Source organism: Dendropsophus ebraccatus, chromosome 6 (assembly GCF_027789765.1).
Source record: "Dendropsophus ebraccatus isolate aDenEbr1 chromosome 6, aDenEbr1.pat, whole genome shotgun sequence".
NCBI lineage: Eukaryota > Metazoa > Chordata > Amphibia > Anura > Hylidae > Dendropsophus > Dendropsophus ebraccatus.
In genome coordinates, this window is record NC_091459.1 from 47142078 (window position 1) to 47163919 (window position 21842).

The following is a 21842-nucleotide window of genomic DNA, read 5'->3' on the forward strand; positions in this document are numbered from 1 at the left end:
GGACTATTGATTTCTGCAAAAAAAAAAAAAATACGACAGTGACTCTTTAACCTCTTAAGGACATAGGACGTACCGGTACGTCCTATGTCCTCACTTGCACTTCAAAGCGGGGCCGCGCGGCGGCCCCGCTTTGAAGTGCCGCGATCCCGGGTGCCGCGAGTAGCCCGGGACCGCTGCTATTAGCGGGCACGGTCTGATCGCCGTGCCCGCTAATTAGCTAATCGGAGGCAGCTGTCAAAGTTGACAGCTGCCTCCGATTACCGGAGGCAACGTTTCCCTGGTGTCTAGTGGGGGAGATCGCTCCTCCGGGACCTTGTCCCGGAGGAGCGATCTCCGTTACTGATGCCGGCCGGGGACGCGTCCAAGATGGCGCCGTCCTCGGCTCGGCACTCGTTTGTTTTCGGCTGCAGCAGCCGAAAGCAAACGAGTGCCGATCTCATGGATCTCTGCAGCATATCTATGCTGCAGAGATCTCAATGAGAGATCACAGTGTATATACTAGAAGTCCCCCAGGGGGGCTTCTAGTATATGTGTAAAAAAAAAAAAAAGTGTTGTTAATAGTAAAAAGCCCCCTCCCCTAATAAAAGTCTGAATCACCCCCCTTTTCCCAGGTTTTAAATAAAAGTAAACAAATAAATAAATAAATAAACATGTTTGCTATCGCCGCGTGCGTAATCGCCCGAACTATTAATTAATCACATTCCTGATCTCGTACGGTAAACGGCGTCAGCGCAAAAAAATCCCAAAGTGCAAAATTGCGCATTTTTGGTCGCATCAAATCCAGAAAAAATTTAATAAAAAGCGATCAAAAAGACGTATATGGGCAATCAAGGTACCGATAGAAAGATCACATCATGGCGCAAAAAATGACACCTCGCACAGCCCCATAGACCAAAGGATAAAAGCGCTATAAGCCTGGGAATGGAGCGATTTTAAGGAACGTATATTGGTTAACAACGGTTTGAATTTTTTACAGGCCATCAGATACAATATAAGTTATACATGTTATATATCGTTTTAATCGTAACGACTTGAGGAACATGCATAACAAGTCAGTTTTACCCCAGGGTGAATGGCGTAAAAACACATTTCCCCCAAATAAAAGAAATGCTTTTTTTTTTTCAATTTCACCACACTTTGAATTTTTTTCTGGTTTCGCAGTGTACTTTATGCAAAAATTCAGCCTGTAATTGCAGAGTACAATTAGTGACGCAAAAAATAAGGGGTCATGTGGGTTTCTAGGTGGAAAAATGCAAGTGCTATGACCTTTTAAACACAAGGAGGAAAAACCGAAAACGTAAAAACGAAAATGGGCCATGTCCTTAAAGGGTTAAGGCCATTTCAGGCCCGGTCCTTAAGGGGTTAATCGTAAATATACAAATAAAATGCCCCATGTATCAGTATACACAATTTTGTCAACTGCACTTTTTTAGTCATATAGACTCGTAATCCATTTGGTTTCAAGGGAAACTATCAGCAGGTTAGATGGATCTAACTTGCTGATAGCTCCCTAGTGGGCATGGGGCACTGAAGTGAAAGTGTGTCTGTTACCTTCATCCTCGACACCTTTTCCGTACTGTTAGCTGTGAAATCCTCTGCCTGGTAAGCCAACACTTTCTTGTACAGAATCATTCATTAAGTTTCTGCAAAATGTTTGCACCATATATAAGAGCTATGCACTGCACACTTGCAAAGCTCTTATGTAGCATATACATTATAATGCCATATATTTAATTAACTATGTGCTACTATATAACATTAATATGAGTAATGCATGTACACGGGAGCTATACTGCATACATCGTCAAGCAACAAACCATTATGACATGTATGCCCTCTATCATCAACCAGATTATGATATATAAACTATTCAATCTTATATCCCATTAGAAGAAGTTTATACCAGCTCCAGCTCTGATGGCAGCCATACTTTTGCTCTGCACATGTGCTCTCTATAACAGCTGAACCCCACCCCATTCATTTAGGTCACAGAGCACCCCCAGGATTCTCTGCTACTGAATCTGGCTGTGCAGCAGCTGTACACATACACAATGGAGGGAGACACTTAGTGGCCATATGTATATTGTTGATTTAAACTTAGAAAACGTTACAAAATAAAGAGAATGTATTGCAAAACTACTTGCGATTGCAACCTCTGTTGATTTCTTAAAAAAATATTTTCGCAACAGTGCCTCTTTAAGCTCCACAGGGTAGAGGGTATATGTGTCCATCATAATGTTTAGCGCCAACTGGGATAAATGGTCGGGTATAGATGTATTAAGTGGAGCAATATCACTAGTCGACCATGGGCACAAATTACACAACTTACATCTATACTCCTGCATATTCTTCAGCTTCATAATAGTCTTTCATATATCCTATACACACGTTCAGAGAAGGGAGACACCTAGTGGACGTATGTATTAACGATTTAAACATAGAAAACTTTGAAAAAAAAACTGCTTGCGATCACAACCCCTGTTGATTTTTTTGAAAAAAATAAAATAAAACTTGATGGTGCCTCTTTAATATTGCAGTAAGTTCTGATTTTGAATAAAATGTTAACTTTGCTGCATTTATACTACTTAGGATAGAAGTATAATAAACCTGTGTATTCACTATCACATTTACATTTGTAGTTACAATATGCAATTGAAATTAAGTTATTTCCTTTCTGATTTAGGTTGGTATGCAAACTAAACACGAGAACCACCATACTGGCTGCAACAAACCCAAAAGGAGCCTATGACCCAGAAGAATCCATCTCTGTGAATGTGGCACTTGCTAGTCCTCTTCTCAGTAGATTTGATCTCGTTCTGGTTTTATTGGACACAAAGAATGAAGACTGGGACAGGATCATTTCCTCATTTATACTGGAAAACAAAGGTACTGTATATTAGTCACATGAATCACATACTCTTTTTGCCTATGTAAACATTTATTGAAATACGTCATGTGAATGATGACACTCTCTATAGAGAACTGCAAAAAATGTCTGTACTACTTTACATGGCCGAAAGTATGTGGACACCCCGCCATCACACCCATTAGAGCATGTAAGACATCTTCAAAATCAACCAGAAAATATATGCTGGACAGATATTAGTGAAACAAATAAAAAAATAAATGCAACAGGTATACTTTTATTTAATTAAATGGATTAAAAATATGTAAACACACACACACACACACATATATATATATATATATATATATATATATATATATACACAAACATACATACTTACCTAGAACTAGGTGCCTATGTTGTGTCAAATGTGTGTGTATGTATATATATATATATATATATATATATATATATATATATATATATATATATATATATATATATATATATATTATAAAGAGTGAGAGACAGACAGAGACAGATACTGATACTGTGGAAGCAGCATATGTATGGGTATCAGCAAAGTGCACGAGTCCTCCAAAAGTAACCATACACCATAAAGTGTTAAATAGGAGAACAGACCACAGCTCGGATGTCAGGGAAAAATACCATCTTGTGTTCAAAGCCAAGATAGTTAATATGATAGCATATAAGGTAGGGCTGGGCGGTATACCGCAAAAATACCGATACCGTCACTGGCGTCGGTTAACCGACCTCAACTGAGCCAGGACGGTATCTGCGGTATTTTTGTGTTTCCAAAAGAGCTTCTGCACGCAGTCGCGGCCCGGCGTGAGCGCTGCACGTTATGTGCAGGGACGCCGGAATCAGAGCGGGAGGTGGAGGAGCAGCAGGGCCCAGGTGAGAATGCCCGCCCCCGGCACCCGTCCAGTGTGAGCGCCCGCCCTCCCCCTGTCCCGTCCGGCGTCCCTGCACACACATGACATTAATGTGCAGCGCTCGCCGGGAGGAGGGGGGGGAGCGGCACCAGTCCTGTCCGAGCGCCCTTCTCCTCCGGCCGTCGAGCGCTGCACGTTAATGTCCTGTGTGTGCAGGGACGCCGGTGTGCGCGCGGGAAGTGGAGGAGCAGCAGGGTCCAGGGGAGAATGTTCCTGAGTGATCCTGTCCTGTCCGGCGTCCCTGCACACACAGGACATTAACATGTGCAGCGCTCACCGGCCGGAGGAGAAGGGCGCTCGGACAGGACTGGTGCCGCTCCCCCCCCCCCCCTCCTCCCGGCGAGCGCTGCACATTAATGTCATGTGTGTGCAGGGACGCCGGTCAGATCTCAAGGTGGAGGAGCATATGCATGCAGCTCCCTGTGTACCCAGCCACCCCTGCCCGCCCCCCTGTGTACCCATCCACCCCTGCCCGCCCCCCTGTGTACCCAGCCACCCCTGCCCGCCCCCCTGTGTACCCATCCACCCCTGCCCGCCCCCCTGTGTACCCATCCACCCCTGCCCGCCCCCCTGTGTGTACCCAGCCACCCCTGCCCGCCCCCCTGTGTACCCAGCCACCCCTGCCCGCCCCCCTGTGTACCCAGCCACCCCTACCCGCCCACCTGTGTACCCATACACCCCTGCCCGCCCCCCTGTGTACCCATCCACCCCTGCCCGCCCCCCTGTGTACCCAGCCACCCCTGCCCGCCCCCCTGTGTACCCATCCACCCCTGCCCGCCCCCCTGTGTACCCAGCCACCCCTGCCCGCCCCCCTGTGTACCCATCCACCCCTGCCCGCCCCCCTGTGTACCCAGCCACCCCTGCCCGCCCCCCTGTGTACCCAGCCACCCCTGCCCGCCCCCCTGTGTACCCATCCACCCCTGCCCGCCCCCCTGTGTACCCAGCCACCCCTGCCCGCCCCCCTGTGTGTACCCAGCCACCCCTGCCCGCCCCCCTGTGTACCCAGCCACCCCTGCCCGCCCCCCTGTGTACCCAGCCACCCCTGCCCGCCCCCCTGTGTACCCAGCCACCCCTGCCCGCCCCCCTGTGTACCCAGCCACCCCAGCCCGCCCCCCTGTGTACCCAGCCACCCCTGCCCGCCCCCCTGTGTACCCAGCCACCCCTGCCCGCCCCCCTGTGTACCCAGCCACCCCTGCCCGCCCCCCTGTGTACCCATCCACCCCTGCCCGCCCCCCTGTGTACCCAGCCACCCCTGCCCGCCCCCCTGTGTACCCATCCACCCCTGCCCGCCCCCCTGTGTACCCATCCACCCCTGCCCGCTCCCCTGTGTACCCAGCCACCCCTGCCCGCCCCCCTGTGTACCCAGCCACCCCTGCCCGCCCCCCTGTGTACCCATCCACCCCTGCCCGCCCCCCTGTGTACCCATCCACCCCTGCGGGCCCACCTGTGTACCCATCCACCCCTGCCCGCTCCCCTGTGTACCCATCCACCCTTGCCGGCCCCCCTGTGTACCCATCCACCCTTGCCGGACCCCCTGTGTACCCATCCACCCCTGCCGGCCCCCCTGTGTACCCATCCACCCCTGCTGCCCCACTGTGTACCCATCCACCCCTGCCGGCCCCCCTGTGTACCCATACACCCCTGCCCGCCCCCCCCCCCGTACACCCCTGCCCACCTCCCCGTAGAGAAGATAGATAGATAGGAGATAGATAGATAGGAGATAGATAGATAGATAGATAGATAGATAGATAGATAGATAGATAGGAGATAGATAGATAGATAGGAGATAGATAGATAGATAGGAGATAGATAGATAGATAGGAGATAGATAGATAGGAGATAGATAGATAGATAGATAGATAGATAGATAGATAGATAGATAGATAGATAGGAGATAGATAGATAGATAGATAGGAGATAGATACATAGATAGATAGGAGATAGATGATAGATAGATAGATAGATAGATAGATAGGAGATAGATAGATAGATAGAGAATAGATAGAATAGATAGAATAGATAAAGCAGCAAGAGTCCGCAGCACACTAGCATGTAGTGAAGAGTGGTTCATTCCATCAAATAAGGTGCAGGATACGACGTTTCAATTCACTCCAGAATCATTTTCAAGCATGCTTATCTCTTCACTATATGCTGGTGTGCTGCGGACTCTTGCTGCTTTGTATTTTGGGACCCCCTGCCAAAGGCCTTTCTGTGTTCAGCACCCTCTACTTCAGCCTTGGATGTGCGTCTGTCACGAACGATAGATCGATATCTTTACAGCGTGTCAGTGCAGTGCCATCTACAGCCCCCTATAATGTACGTCCCTGTACTGTCACCTGTATATACTATATATATACCCATCATACATACTGTATATACCCATCATATATACTCTGGGTACCTATAGTACATAGCTATATACCTGTATATACACGTCCTGTAGTGTGCACATAGCTGTATACCTGTATATACACGTCCTGTAGTGTGCACATAGCTGTATACCTGTATATACATGTCCTGTAGTGTGTACCTAGCTTGGGTTGCTGCTCATTGAGTTACTGTACTTTTTTTAACCTTATTGAAACAAACTATCCCCAGTTTGGCACGGCCGAGTGGGTGTGGCCTGTAAAAGGGGTGTGGCTTACTAAGGGGGCGTGTCATAGTTATCGTCCAATTATCGTTACCGCAGCTACATATGCGATAAACCGCGATATTGATTTAGGCCAATATCGCCCAGCCCTAATATAAGGGTTACTGCCATACTTTGGAAATTGCATACCAAATTTTGAAATGCTTATGTTCCTTGTGAAAATTTAAAGTTCTGAGCCAAAAGGGAATTTTAATGGAAAAGAGAGACATTCCTCAAACAGCTTTGGGGCTTAAATGCTCACAACGCCTATAGATAAAATCTCTCTGAGGTCACTTCTGGGGGTTTCCACTGTCCTGGTACCACAGAGTGCACTTCAAGGCCATGTTCCCACGACGTACTAAAAATCGCAAAGAGCGGCCATTGTTGTAAAGCAACAACCAAAAGCAATGTTCATGATCATTATTTCTGCCCATTGTTTAACAACAACAGGCGTTCTTTGGCGCTCCTGCCGTATGGGGAAGAAGTTGCACAACAGATTTTGGGGTACTCATTCTCCTGTGTTCCTTGTGAAAATATAACTACATCACCCCAAAGTGTCACCAGTTTGTTATATGAATTGCATCTGAAAGATGTGCTTTAAAGCGTAACTGTCATGTTTTTTTTTATTGCAGAAATCAGTAGTATAAGCGATTTTAAGAAACTCTGTAATAGGTTTCATTAGCCAAAAAAGCCTCCTTCTGTACTCAAGAAGCAATCTCCCAGCCTCCCCCCCTGACTTCTTATCTGTGCATTATCGGGCAAACACGTCTTCATTACAGAGAAGCCAGTGAAGATGGGCTCTGCTCTCTCCATTGTAAGCCTATGAAGGGGGGAGGGGCTGAGGGAGATGAGGGAGCAGGAAGAGGTGACATGAAGGTCAGCTGTTTGTAGACTCTCTGGGCACCTAAAATGCTAAATTCAGGTGTCAGAAAGGTCAGTGCTTATCTATGAACTTACTGAGAGAAGATTGCAGGGTGTTGTGCTTTGCAGAAATCCTCCGTGCTCAGTCACTCCTAACAGCCCCTCCCCTCTCCATAGCCACATAATGGAGACAGAAATCCTGCTTCATTTGATGTGAGGGGGGAGGCTGGGAGATTGCTTTTTCAGTCTAGAAGGAAACTCTTTCAGTACATAAAACCTATTACAGAGTTTCTTAAAATCGCTTGTACTATAGATATTTGATGTTTTCAGAAAAATGACCCTGAAATGACAGTTACGCTTTAAGGCTGTTTTCTTAAAGGGAGAAACCCGTAGGAGGGTCAGCGCAGGTCAACATCCAGGAGACGAGCAAAATCACATTAGGAGCATCACAGAGAGATGTGACTCAATTGTTCTGTTTAATAGTGCAACGTGTTTCGGTCTGTCTATTGAACCACAGACCTTCATCTAGCATAGAGAGTGGACACATCAATGGCTTTTAACCCCTTAGCGACCCATGACGTATCTGATACGTCATGGTGCCGCTTGGGGTGTTAAGAGCGGGGTCCCGTTGCCGCGCCGGCTAATTAAGCCTCTAAGTGCAGCTGTCAAACCTGACAGCTGCACTTAGAGGCTCAGGTAAACACATCCCTGGTGTCTAGTGGGTCGGATCTCCCCCCCCGCGATGCGATCGCGGGGGGGAGATCCGTTCTTCTGCCCGTGCCGAGCCTCAGCGTCGGAATTACGCTGATCCCGGCTCGGCAATAGATTGCTATGGCCTGCAGCAGGCCATAGTAATCTATGACCGATCTAATCGATCTTTGCTGTGTATATACACAGCATTGATCTCTATGAGAGATCAGTGCTATGTATATACAAGCCCCCCAGGGGGGCTTCTAGTTACAGTAAAAAAAAAAGTAAAAAAGTGTTTTTATTAATAAAAAATCCCCTCCCCTGATAAAAGTCCAAATCACCCCCCTTTTCCCATTTTATAAATATAAATTAATAAATAAACAAATAAATAAACATATTTAGTATCGCCGCGCGCGTAATCGCCCGAACTATTAATTAATCACATTCCTGATCTCGCACGGTAAACGGCGTCAGCGCAAAAAAATTCCAAAGTGCAAAATTGCGCATTTTTGGTCGCATCAAATCCAGAAAAAATGTAATAAAAAACGATCAAAAAGTCGTATATGCGCAATCAAGTTATCGATAGAAAGAACACATCATGGCGCAAAAACTGACACCTCACACAGCCCCATAGACCAAAGGATAAAAGCGCTATAAGCCTGGGAATGGAGCAATTTTAAGGAACGTATATTTGTTAACAATGGTTTGAATTTTTTACAGGCCATCCGATACAATATAAGTTATACATGTTATATATCATAGTAATCGTAACGACTTGAGGAACATGCATAACAAGTCAGTTTTACCATAGGACGGACGGCGTAAATGCAAAACTCCCCGAAATCAAAACAAATTCGTTTTTTTTTTCAATTTGACAGCGCAAATGATTTTTTTCCGGTTTCGCAGCATATGTTATGGAAAAATAATGTCTGTCATTGCAAAGTACAATTGGTTTCGCAAAAAATAAGCGCTCATATACGTCTCTAGGTGAAAAAATGCAAGCGCTATGGACTTTTAAACTTAAAATGGAATAAGCAAAAGCGCAAAAACGAAAATAGGCTTTGACCTTAAGGGGTTAAAGGTCATTTTAAAAAAAAACAAAAACATTGATGTGTCCACTCTTTATGCTTGATAAAGGTCTGTGATTCAATAGACAGAGCAAAACGCATTGCGCTGTTAAACAGAACAATTGAGTCACATCTCTGTGATGCTCCTACTGTGATTTTGCTGGACTCCTGGACTTCGTCCTCCTACGGTTTCCTCCTTGGTTCCTGTGATCTCTTCTGAGATACAACTCTGCATGGTGGCTGCAACCTGAGGGATAACTGCGGTACCTGTCTGAGTGACATCATATACCTACAGTAGAGTTGTGCCTATCATTTGCACAACTCCACCAGGTGAGTGCGTCCATCTTCCACTGGAATAGACACACTAGCCCACCACGTTATTGCACCAGGAGGCGCCCCTCTCTCCTTTTGTTTCCTTTCTTAAAGAGTCACTGTCGTATTTTTTTTTTTTTGCAGAAATCAATAGTCCAGGCGATTTTAAGAAACTTTGTAATTGGGTTTATTAGCCAAATCTGCCATTATCTGCATGTAAAAAGCCTTTTCCCAGGTCCCCCCCTCCTTCCTCTTTTTCATCCACTCTGAAAAATCTGAAAATTGTGACTTGTTGCAGGAGACGTCCCCTGTCTGCTCTAGGGAGAGGGGAGGGGGGAGGAGGAAGGAGGGAGTTAGCCGGCAGCAGAAAGCAGATAACAGAGGATTACAGGCACGGAGCTGGATGACAGCTGTAATCCGAGCTCAGACAGGTCACTGGTGACTGTCACAGGAGATATCCCGTGAGGGATTTGTAGATTAACTCTTTGTTGTCCTGTTTTGGTCTTTTCTTTAGCTCTCTCCCTAGGAGAACAATGAAGACAGGGGGGAGAGCTTCAAACTGCTTTTTCATGATAAAAATGCATTTTTCGGATAATAAACCCAATTACAAAGTTTCTTAAAATCGCCTGGACTATTGATTTCTGCAAAAAAAAAATTCACGACAGTGACACTTTAAGGGGATAAATCACCAGTAATGTTCCTAGGTTTGTTATAGGAGTTAAACAGTGAATTAAAGGTAAGGCTACCTCCAAAAGGTGACCTCCCTAAATTCCCAGTGGTGCATGAATGGCTTAAAGTTTCCACACATCTTTGACACTCTCCTCAAGAAGAAACATTACCCCACCAGATGGGAAAACATTATTCTTCACTCCAGAGAGCCCATTTCCATTGCTACGTCAGGAGAGACACTTTGTTATCTTAGACTCAGCCTTAAAGGAGAAGTCCGGCAAAATTATTATTTAAGTATTGTATTGCCCCACAAAAGATATACAAATTACCAATATTCACTTATTATGGGAAATGCTTATAAAGTGCTTTTTTTTCCTGCACTTACTACTTAAGGCTTCACTACCTGGATAACATGGTGATGTCACTACCTGGATAACATGGTGAAGTTACTTCCTGGATAAAATGGTGATGTCACGACCAGACTCCCAGAGCTGTGCGGGCTGTGGCTGCTGGAGAGGATGATGGCAGGGGGACACTGAGGGACACAGGGAACTGGAGGGACACTGAGCATCCCTCTGCAATCATCTTCTCCTGCAGCCACAGCCCGCACAGCTCTGGGAGTCGGGTCGTGACATCACCATGTTATCCAGGAAGTGAAGCCTTGATGCAGTAGTAAGTGCAGGGAAAAACACTTTACAAGCATTTCCAGTAATAAGGGTATATTGGTGATTTGTATAACTTTTGGGGGGGGGGGGGGGCAATACAATACTTTAATAAAAATTTTCACCGGGCTTCTCCTTTAAAGGGAAACAAACGGCAAATTTGAGGAATCTAACCTACTTTTATGTTTCCATAAAGCAGGGGGTGCTGAGAAAGAGGCTCATTTTATTACCTTCATCTGCAGTGCTATTTTTCTGAAATCTTTATGAAGAAGAAGGCAATTCAGTGTCTTGGGGACTGTACTACAGCCCTTGATACACTAATCCATCCCCTGTTTGTCTTTACTTACAAATATTCATCTGGTGCTTTGCAGTGTTGAGCGGCCACAGTTAATTAACTGCAACTGGAGTGGGTGGATCGGTGCAGTGAGGGATGTGTTACTGCCCCTGGTGCACCAAACCACCTTATTAGCCTCATAATAAAAAGGTAGATTTCAGAAAAACTTACAGCATATGTATAGATATAGTGAACTGAGCAGTTTATTAAAATACAAATTAGTTGGTCCTAGGGGTAAGCTCCTATCAACAGAGGTAAAAAGTGTGTACTTTTCTGAAGCTATAGGAGACACTACAGTACATGCTGGTACTATAGGTTTTTATTTTGATTTGTGCTATGTTACATGTTAGCCATCATTCCACTCACACAGCAGGATGCTCCTTCCAAACTCCCGCCGGTACTTATTCCACACCTAAAGTGAGCGGTCTACAAAACTGCTGGAAGCACTATAGACTTGCATTGTAATACATTTATAGCGCTTCCAGCTGTTTTTGGCATGGTTTTAATAGAGTATCCTGCCGCATGAGCTGAATGGAGTTACCCTTTTAATAGTGTTCTTTAAAACCCTTGAACTTTAGATTTAGTTTTTGGTTTATTATTTCCTTTTATCCATGTCCCTGTTAGGAAGTCCTCGTAAATCTGACAAGCTGTGGAATATGGAAAAGATGAAAACTTATTTTTGCCTCATAAAGAGCCTGCAGCCTAAGATGTCAGAAGGAGCGAACATGATTTTGGTGCGGTATTACCAACTCCAGAGACAAAGTGATAGCAGGAATGCAGCACGTACTACTATCCGTCTTCTCGAAAGTCTCATACGCCTCGCAGAGGGTAAGTACAGAATACCAGACAATATGGTATCAGAATCACACCTTAGTAGGGTGCTATTGTTTAAGTAGTGCAGACTAGATACAACCTTGCATATATTACATACTTTACATAAAATAACATTGCAGAAAATGACAACATGATAGTTTCTCTTATTAACCAGTATATTAAATGGCTATCAAAGCTGCTGGGGACTGGAGGACCTCACATAGAGTGAACTGCACTGTCCCCAGACCTGAATCCTATACAAACCTATGAGATCAGTTGAGTTGCTGTGCAAAGGTTCATAACTCTGCACTCCAGAATCTCAATGACCTGAGGGCCGCCCTTCATGAAGAGAGGCACGCCATGCCTCAGCAGGCAATATATCACCTTGTGAACAGCAAGAGACGTCATTGTCAAGCTGTAACAACTACTGTTGTTGGGTTTTGTTTCAATAAATTGTTTGAGATCAGGAAATCACCATTGCGGCTTATACTTAAAGGGGTAGTGCGGCGCTAAACAATTATTCACTAAATAACACAAATTACAAAGTTATACAACTTTGTAATGTATGTTATGTTAGTGAATGGCCCCCTTCCCCGTGTTTCCCCCCACCCACGCCACCCCTGGAAATGTAGTGCTCTATACTCACCTGACGCGTGTCGACCTCCGTCCGCCATCTTCCGACAATCATGTAATCTGATGACGCGGCAGAGGGGGGCCGGCACGAGGGACGGTCGGAGCAGTTCGGCTGGTCGCCCGAATACTACATCATTGTCGGAAGATGGCCGACGGGGGTCGACACGTGTCAGGTGAGTATAGAGCACTACACTTCCGGGTCTAGCGTGGGTGGGGGGGGGGAACACGGGGAAGGGGGCCATTCACTAACATAACATACATTACAAAGTTGTATAACTTTGTAATATGTGTTATTTAGTGAATAATTGTTTAGCCCTACTATCATGGTATAATTTCACTGTTACGTGAGCTTTTTACCAGGGCTGTGGAGTGGAATTTTATAATTCTGTTTTCATTTGGATTTTGTTAATAACCCTCATAGTATAGTTTATGTTCTATTAATCTAAGCCCTTTATTTAAAACAACTAGAAAAAAACCTCTCACACATACATTTAGTTTTCTCTCTATCAGTAATGTGGTCACTATTTGGCAGCTTGTTTCTGAGCTGGAAGAGTCTATTGTGTGGGGGAAGATCTGTGCTGTTCTTTACCTGGATGCTGGATTATTGTATATGAGCAGCAGTGTAATATGAAGATATCCTGTGTAATATAGAGGAGGAGGAGGAGAAGACATAAGTAGTGTAGAAGTAACCTCTGTCCTCAGTGTGGTGAGAAGATTGTGAGTTTTTCTTCAGTGTGCTATGGCTGCAGCAGGCTGTGTGTGTTTGTGTGTGTGTGTGCGTGCGCTATGGCTGCAGCAGGCTGTGTGTGTGTGTGTGCTATGGCTGCAGCAGGCTGTGTGTGCAAGCTATGGCTGCAGCAGGCTGTGTGTGTATGCTATGGCTGCAGCAGGCTGTGTGTGTATGCTATGGCTGCAGCAGGCTGTGTGTGTATGCTATGACTGCAGCAGGCTGTGTGTATGCTATGGCTGCAGCAGGCTGTGTGTGTATGCTATGGCTGCAGCAAGCTGTGTGTGTGCGTGCTATGGCTGCAGCAGGCTGTGTGTGTGTGTGCGCACCCCATGGCTGCAGAAGGCTGTGTGTGTATTCTATGGCTGCAGCAGGCTGTGTGTGCAAGCTATGGCTGCAGCAGCCTGTGTGTGTGCTATGGCTGCAGCAGGCTGTGTGTGTATGCTATGGCTGCAGCAGGCTGTGTGTGTGTGCTTGCCTGTGTGCTATGGCTGCAGCAGGCTGTGTGTGTGCGTGCTATGGCTGCAGCAGGCTGTGTGTGTGTGTGCGCACCCCATGGCTGCAGAAGGCTGTGTGTGTGTATGCTATGGCTGCAGCAGGCTGTGTGTGTGTGTGCGTGCCTGTGTGCTATGGCTGCAGCAGGTTGTGTGTGTGCTATGGCTGCAGCAGGCTGTGTGTGTGCGTGCTATGGCTGCAGCAGGTTGTGTGTGTGCGCTATGGCTGCAGAAGGCTGTGTGTGTGTGTGTATGCTATGGCCGCAGCAGGCTGTGTGTGTTAGAGAGAGAGAGAGGGGCAGAAATTGAAGGGGTATCCTTGGCATCAGTAAAAAAATCCAAGGAAGAGAGGGGGTTGGAGTCATAATAAAGAAGTCCTATTTACCCCGTACCCCCACATGGTACTCAGAAATGCCTGCTCAGCCAATTAGTGAGTGAGGCGAGACACAGCTGCAGTCGCTGACTGGCTGAGCAGGTAGTTCCTGTGGGGCTTCAATGATTCAGGAGCAAGGACACTGAAGGAGAGCTGATAAATCTGGGCCTATGGCTGACCCCTCTATATCCCTGTGGCTGACCCCTCTATATCGCTATATGTGAGACCCCTCTATATCCCTATGGCTGACCCCTCTATATCCCTATGGCTGACCCCTCTATATCGCTATATGTGACCCCTCTATATCGCTATATGTGACCCCCCCTATATCGCTATGTGTGACCCCCCTATATCACTATGGCTGACCTCCTATATCACAGGTATCTGGCATTGTTGTTGTCCTTTGTGTATGGTGAATATTAGTTAGAAACATAGGAGACTGTCACCAGGAAAAGACCACCTGCTCCTTCTAGTCTACTTGTGAGTAGTTCAGGACATGGTGGCTAGAGACTGGCTGCATCCATATATCTTTCATCATTCCCTCAGAAGTCACCCCAGGATCATGTAGGACTTTAGTGAGAAGCTGCTGAGCAAGTTCTACTTTATACCACAACTCCCCTGGTATATGACTGGCCATTTAAGAAGTAGCTGGAGTCGGAATTGGTCCTGATAAAACTCAGGAGTCGGAGTTGGTCGGAGTTGGAGCTGCGGCTTACCGACTCCACACCTTTTGCTTTTTACGCGTGTGGCAGTATCTATCTGGACGCTGGCCTTGATCAGAACTATCCATTAACCTATTATACTTAGTTTATTATACTGATAGATACTGATAATATGAAAACAAAATGATCTTCCTTTTTGTGCCTATACTGTTATTTCATAATATGTTCTGCTAGTCATATGCTGTTTGATAATTGAATCTTTGTATTCTCAAATAAAAATTCTCAAATTCATTTATTTATTCAACAGATGTTAATGTAGCAAAGAGTGCTTATATCCCAGAGATATGAATGCAGTTTTGGATACTTATGTATTGTTTGCCTATAGTATGTAGACAAAAAAAAAACGTTTTAACACCCCCCCCCTTCTTTTCCTCTATTGTGTTTTTTTTTTATCAAGCCCATGCTCGATTAATGTATCGGGATACTGTAACTGTTGAAGATGCTATCACAGTTGTGTCCGTAATGGAGTCATCTATGCAGGTATGATTATATTAAATATATGATTTATTAAATGCATGACCCCATGCTTTCACCTTTTTCTTGGGTCCAAATTATGACAGAAGAAAAGATCTAGATCTTTTAAATTCTAGATGGTAAATCATGAGACCAAGTGGAAGTGATATGAGTCAGTGACTAGAACACTGTCTTACAGGCACGCTCCACAATGTTATATGTTCTAGACTTGTTGGACAAAAAGTTGTGATAAAGTTCTGCTAATGGAGGATGTATTTAAATAGTAGGTCACGAACCAGAGGTAAATGCCACTCAAAAGAGCCAATAATTTTGACAAGAAGGACCCTCTGTGAAAAGGGAGCACTTATGATGGAGTGAGCCTTGTCCTGTCTGATACTTCTCAGAACTAATAAGAACAAAGGAGGTTATAGATGTGCAGGTGACTGATTTTAAGCATATTGATAATTTCCATAATGTCCTCAAACGCAGAAACGCAGTGTGAACCTAACCGAACAGGGCTGAGCCCACTCTTTTAGGAAAAAAGCTTTCACCTAGCAGGCATTAAGTGAGCCACATGGAGGAACATGCGACCATGCCCCGCCCCCCAGTGTCCACCATAGACCTATACAGGCTCAGTAGTAGACACTGGGAGTGGCACATGGTCACATGCTCCTCCATGGCAGCCATCTTATGGACAGAATCTATACAGAGGAGGACATCACAGCCTGGAGGATGGGGGTCTGATTTTAGCTGTTTGGGGTACACAGGGAGCTTCTGTCAGTAAGTGCAGTCAGTACATTTACTAATACTGTACACTGAGCAGTATTACTATACAGTGGCCAACCCCTTTTAAGATTCCAAGAACTCTTGCCTCCTGAATAGTGCAGGATTAAAAAAAAAAACCTGCAGCGTTTATGGTTTACTGATTATACAGGATGCATGCTAGACACCTCTTCCATCAGGTAAGTGACCTCTTATTTTCTTACTGGTGTTAAAATCTCAGCTATGATAGCTGAGCTGCGTTGTTAACTATTTTCATGTCTGTAGTGGGTCTGTATCTTGCCATTGCGGTGAGCAGTTGCATTTTTCTGTGTTTTTATGTCCATCAATATGATGCCCCCACTTCTTTCAAGGATGATTGATGCTGTCAGTACAATAGCACAAGGATTTAAACCGTTGCAGAGCTTCCGGCATCATAGTGAGTGCTGATGCAGGGAATTCTGAGGTCTGGTCTGCAGAACACTGTTCATGCACAGACAGTATTTTGCAGACTTGTGAATGGGCCCACTACTCTTCCCTAACCACCCTTAAAATTTAATGCAAATTTTTTTTTTTATTTAAAAAAGGGGCACTCCAGAGATTTATCTTAAATTGCTTATTTATTGCTGGTAATATAATTTGTAATATAACTTCATTTAAAAAAAAAACTCTTAGTAAATCCGGTGCTGCAATTGGAGGCGGGGCCTAATTTAAGACTCTCGTACGAGTACTCCAGTCTTCATAAATGTCCCCCAAACTGTATATTATGAGATGTGCAATGACGTATTGGTGGAAATTTTACTGTTAACCCTTTCTGTACTAATTCTTTCAGCTGATTGTTTGATTTTCCCTTTTTTCAGGGAGGTGCTCTTCTTGGAGGGGTAAATGCTCTACACACAGCATTCCCAGAAAATCCACGGGAGCAATATCAAATGCAGTGTGAGCTGCTCTTGGATAGACTTGGTCTCCCCAACATTTTACAAGAGGAACTGCAAAGGCTGGAGTGGTAATTTATGCTTCCTTGTGTTTTCATTAGTTATATAATGGAAAGTACAGTAGAGCAGGCAGGTGTCCTGTGTAGGAAAATGTCTAAGCAGATCCATAATCTAACCACTATATTAGGGGTGCAAAAAGTTTTTCTTTAGTTGGTCTGAGGGCTGCCCTTTCATATTATTTAACTTCATATTCACTATATATTCACTTTAAAGGGGTTGTTGGAGTTATCTGTGCTTGTCCCCTGTCCACAGGGTAGGGGACAAGAATGAGATTGTGGGGGTCCTACCTCTATAACAATAACAATGTATTGCAGTTTTATTCTGGAATAAGAGTCCTAAAATAGCCATCATGGAGGCCTTCAAAAGGCTCCTAGCTTCCTTGACAATTGTTTGGCTCACTGCGATTACATCACAAGGAGGTGTTTAAAGCCCAGACCAGATGGACAGTTGTCAGCTAACGCCCTACATTGTGATGTTGCTATGGACTGCAGCATCTTAGGGGATTAAACAACCAGCACCAGAATGATCTCAGCCAGTATCTACCAAATATATGGACTGGGCTCAGCTTCAGAGCAGACCCCACACTCAACATATAACATAATAGAAAGTCATATTTTCTGGTCTTGTGTAAATAAACATTAAAGAAGACCCGTGGGTTTCCTGACATCTTTGTTTTATTTATTGGATACTTATATTCCCTATGATACAGCTATTGTGGAACACCTTTTCTTATAGCTCTGCGTTGTACCATTCATCCGTTGTTCCTGCGGGAAATGTATGAACTATGAATAGCTAACTAGGTGTTAACTGTTGGGGGAGGGGGGTGTAATTGTTTTTTCATGGGAAATACAAGTAGTTACTAAAACAAATCCCTCTGGAGAACTTACAGGTCCTCTTTACAGGTATAGTCACTTTGCAGCTATTTCGTGCTTACCTATTCTGCTCTCAGCTGAGAAGTGGAAACCATTATGTATAGTCTGGACAATGCTCTATGAGTTAAACAGCCTAAACACTGCAATGATGCATTGCAGAGAACTAGTAGACAACTGTGCAGATGCTGCTGTCACTATGAACATGTGGTTTAATGTATCAACATCATTAAAAGATCAGGTGGAGCTGAACAAACTGATTCTATAGATATAAATAAAGTGAGATTTTTTTTATTGAAATCCTTGCTCTTTCTATGTTCAGGAGTACAGTAGGTAATCGCACTCTGATTGACAGCCTTACCCTTATAACTTTCTATATTGTCAGTCACTGAGTAGGACCGCCCATTGGACACCAAAGCCCACAATTAGCAGTTACAGTATATTGACTGTTTTTCAACTTCAGTCTTCTAAGCTCCTCTTGCTTTATAATGAGATGATGGTAGATCAGATTGCATGTTCAGTGTGACAGGTTGCAGATTGTTCAGAATATCATCAGAAGAGCGCATCACTGGGGTAAGCAAACAGAGGCAGCGGGGAGCACTGGAGTTTTATTATTTAACTCTCCTAAGAGGCTGTCATTTTGCATGATGATTACAGTGACAAATATGCAGATGTACTTCGGAGACACCATCACGTGTTTCTCAAAGTCAGTGAGCTAGCCAGACCTTCTACTGGGAAGGAACAACCAAGCCAAGGGGGATCTCCAATCTTGTTGGAAGGTGATTTCATTGACCTAGAGACCCCTTGGCTTGGTTGTTCCTTCCCGATAGAAGGTCTGGATAGCTTAGTGACATTGAGAAACGTGATGGTGTCTCCAAAGTACTTTTGCATAACACAGCATTAACCAAAACACAGAAGAGACACCATTACATTTTCTCAAGCAATCATTCTTATGATTACAGTAACCACCATATAGTGACTTCTATACAGGCTCACAAAGCATACCTAGTAACTCTCCCACAGGAGCCAATAACTTTCTAAAAGAAGAATTCCTCCCAATGAGTCCTGGCCGGACTATTATTTATTATTATTTATTATGACCATACAGTCTGCTGTAAAACATGTACTGGCACAAGCTATATTAGACAGTTGTGAAATATTTCATTTATACAAAGAATAAACATTATTTACGTTAAAGGGTAACTCCATCGGGGTGGCAGGATACGCTGGGAAAATTCCAATAAGTGCCATAGACTGCATTGTAATGCACTTACAATGCAGTCTATGGTACTTCTGGGAGTTCCTACCTGTTGGCATTTTCAACACATATTCTGCCGTGCCAACGAAGTCCTAGGTAGCCTTTAAACCAGAAAACCTCTCTGTGTACTTGTTCAGTCTGCAGTATTTTAGGGCGAATGCACGGCTGTTAAGAGTCCATTTTGTGATAGTAAGCTTGCACCATGCAAGCTGCTTGGGCACCATATTCTAGTGCATGTATACCATATGTATTGTAGCAAAGTGTAAGCAGTATAAAAGGAAAGGTTGCTTTAAAGAACACCCTGGATATTGTCCATAATATCTAAACTCTTTCTATACAGGCAACAGAATCAAGAGTCTGGCCAGTCTGAAAAAAATCTCTGTGATGTCTCCAACTCTCCCATGAATGATGATAATGTACATCCACTTAGTTTACAGCCTGGAAGCTTTGTTGGGAAAGCTTGCTCAGAAAAGACAGAACTTTCAGCCATTCGGACTTCAACAGAAGTTACAATCAGTAGTGATCAGAAATGTCCTGACGGCAGACTTTCCATTAGTAATGGATCAGAAACGAGTAGTCAACAAGCACGCCCTTCCAAAAAGATCCATGAACAGACACTGGATCTATCTGCGAGGACGTGTAGTGATTCGAGCCTGGGGTGGTTTGACTCCATCTCATCAGAGCAGCAAACCTTAGAAGTGTCTCCTATTCCTAAAGCTGCAGGAGATTATACAAGCATCAAATGTCAGCCTGGAATCCAGCCAGGACCTGTGGAAATCGGTGACAGGGATAAAGGTGTGGTTCCTGGAGAGACCCTGATAAAAACACAACCAAGGAAAGATTCCAATCCCACAAGAGTAAAGGATTTGCCAAATGAAGTCATTACTGAACATGTGTCTAAGAAATGGCAAAAGTTAAATAAAAAGTCACTTAAGAGTGCACTCAGTACAAAGGAACATGGGGAAAATAGTGTCGTCTCAGAAACAGGTAACCCTACATCCACCGGGCCTCTTCATAGTACACCTGCACGCGGCAAGAAAAGAAGTCTTGTTCAGGTTGATCCAGAAGAAGGAAAAGTGGACATGGAGGATCCAGAGAGGCTTGCTAGATTAGCCCAGCTAGCCAAGTTTACATTTAAACAGAAGTCAAAGCTGACACACTGTCCTGAAAAAGAAAGAGAAAAGGTACAAACATATAATGGGAATAAGGAAAACGGGAGCAGAGGTGCCGAAGAGCAGCAAACATCAAAGTCAACTCCTGCGGGAAAACTACAGAAACTACTGAGAGGATCCAACACTGGAGAGCAGAGCGGTTCTGTCCCACTGATTCAGAAGGAAGCTAAAGAGTCTTTGGGTGCTACCACTATAGAAGACATAGCTGATACTGTAAGTAATGTCGCTGCATGTTCAGGTGAGGTAAATAAATCAGCAGATGCATCACACTGTAGGAAGGTGGCCTCTAGTACTCTTGCCAGGCTGGCGCAATTTTCCTTCACATCATCATCAGAAAACAAAGCTACTGAAATACCCCCTGCCCCATGTAATGATGCCCCAAAGTCTCCTGACAACCAGACTCCTGGAGGGAAAAGGAAATGTTTTCAGATGGATCCACCCGTCAGTAAAACCACAGTGACAAGTAAATCTCTCTTCACCACAGACTTTGATGATGAAACATTAGATTTTGACTGAGGAATGATGATGAGGTTCAGTTATAAAGTATGAAAATTCTTTCTTGGAGACATTTTTCATCAGTACTAGAGCTGTCCAGCAGGTGGCAGTACTGACTGAGTAGTGCTCAGTAGTGTTACGCTTTGCTTCCAGATGGAACTGGCATTGCTGCAGAGAAGACTGCACTGTATGTTAACCTTGTTGTGTTCTATCATGCACTATGTCAGCTGCTAATGTAATAAGTTATAATAACCTCTGTAAATCTGTACATAATCGAATTTTCGGTTGACATTCTGTACATTTATTCTAATTAAACTACATTATTGTCTGGTTGGTAAGATATTTTGCCACATTTGTACTATATTGAACAGTTCTAATCATTGGAAGCCTTTTTTTTATGTCCAACACTTTGTTTTATATCATGATGGGTAATAGTCACCCGCTGCACCCTGTCAGACCATTTGTGGAATCCTTAACACTTGTTCACAGCATGTGGATCGCAGAGATTTGTTTTGCCTCTGTTTTGAGTATAAGGGCCCAATTCGGCCGTTTTTAGCTCCGTGTAATAGACAGCAATCAGCCGATTTAAATATCATCAGCTGATAGTTTCTTTAGGCCCTGACCTAAAATCATCGGCCGCCAACCGTGCATCGCTACGTGTAACAGCGATTCGTACCCGGTGGCTGGTGAGTCAGCAAACAGTTTACGTCCCGCGTGCTGCAGTCTCCTGCGGCAGTCCCAGCCAGTGATTGGCTGAATGGCCTGTCAGCTCCGACGGGCCGCTCTGAAGCTGCAGCGCGCAGGACCAGGGAGGAAGCATGCAGAGGTCAGAAGGTGACCGGGAACAAGGACAGGTAATGTAAAAACTGTTTAGGCAAAGACTTCACAGACATCGCTAACGATGTCCATGCAGCCCTTGCTAAACAATTATCAGGCTGTGTAATAGGCCCAATAAACGAGCGCTGATCTTAGCAGATCGACCCGTGTAATAGCCAGTTCTGTATGAACTCTGCACGTCTTTTATTTTAAGAAGGTGTGCATATCTCAGGTT

At 44.5% G+C, this 21842-nt stretch overlaps 1 protein-coding gene across 7 annotated transcripts in view; it reads left to right on the forward strand.

Annotated features, from left to right (window-relative positions):
* FAM184A (family with sequence similarity 184 member A) overlaps positions 1 to 21101 on the forward strand; it is a 207400-nt gene extending 186299 nt beyond the window's left edge. For all 7 annotated transcript variants that reach the window (XM_069974902.1, XM_069974901.1, XM_069974903.1 and 4 more), the window contains 5 exons: positions 2684 to 2886; positions 11653 to 11856; positions 15188 to 15270; positions 16863 to 17008; positions 19465 to 21101. In XM_069974902.1, coding sequence (XP_069831003.1) covers positions 2684 to 2886; positions 11653 to 11856; positions 15188 to 15270; positions 16863 to 17008; positions 19465 to 20812 — 1984 coding nt within the window. In that variant the 3' untranslated portion in view covers positions 20813 to 21101. The remainder of the gene's footprint in view (positions 1 to 2683; positions 2887 to 11652; positions 11857 to 15187; positions 15271 to 16862; positions 17009 to 19464) is intronic.
* Positions 21102 to 21842: the final 741 nt, after the last annotated feature.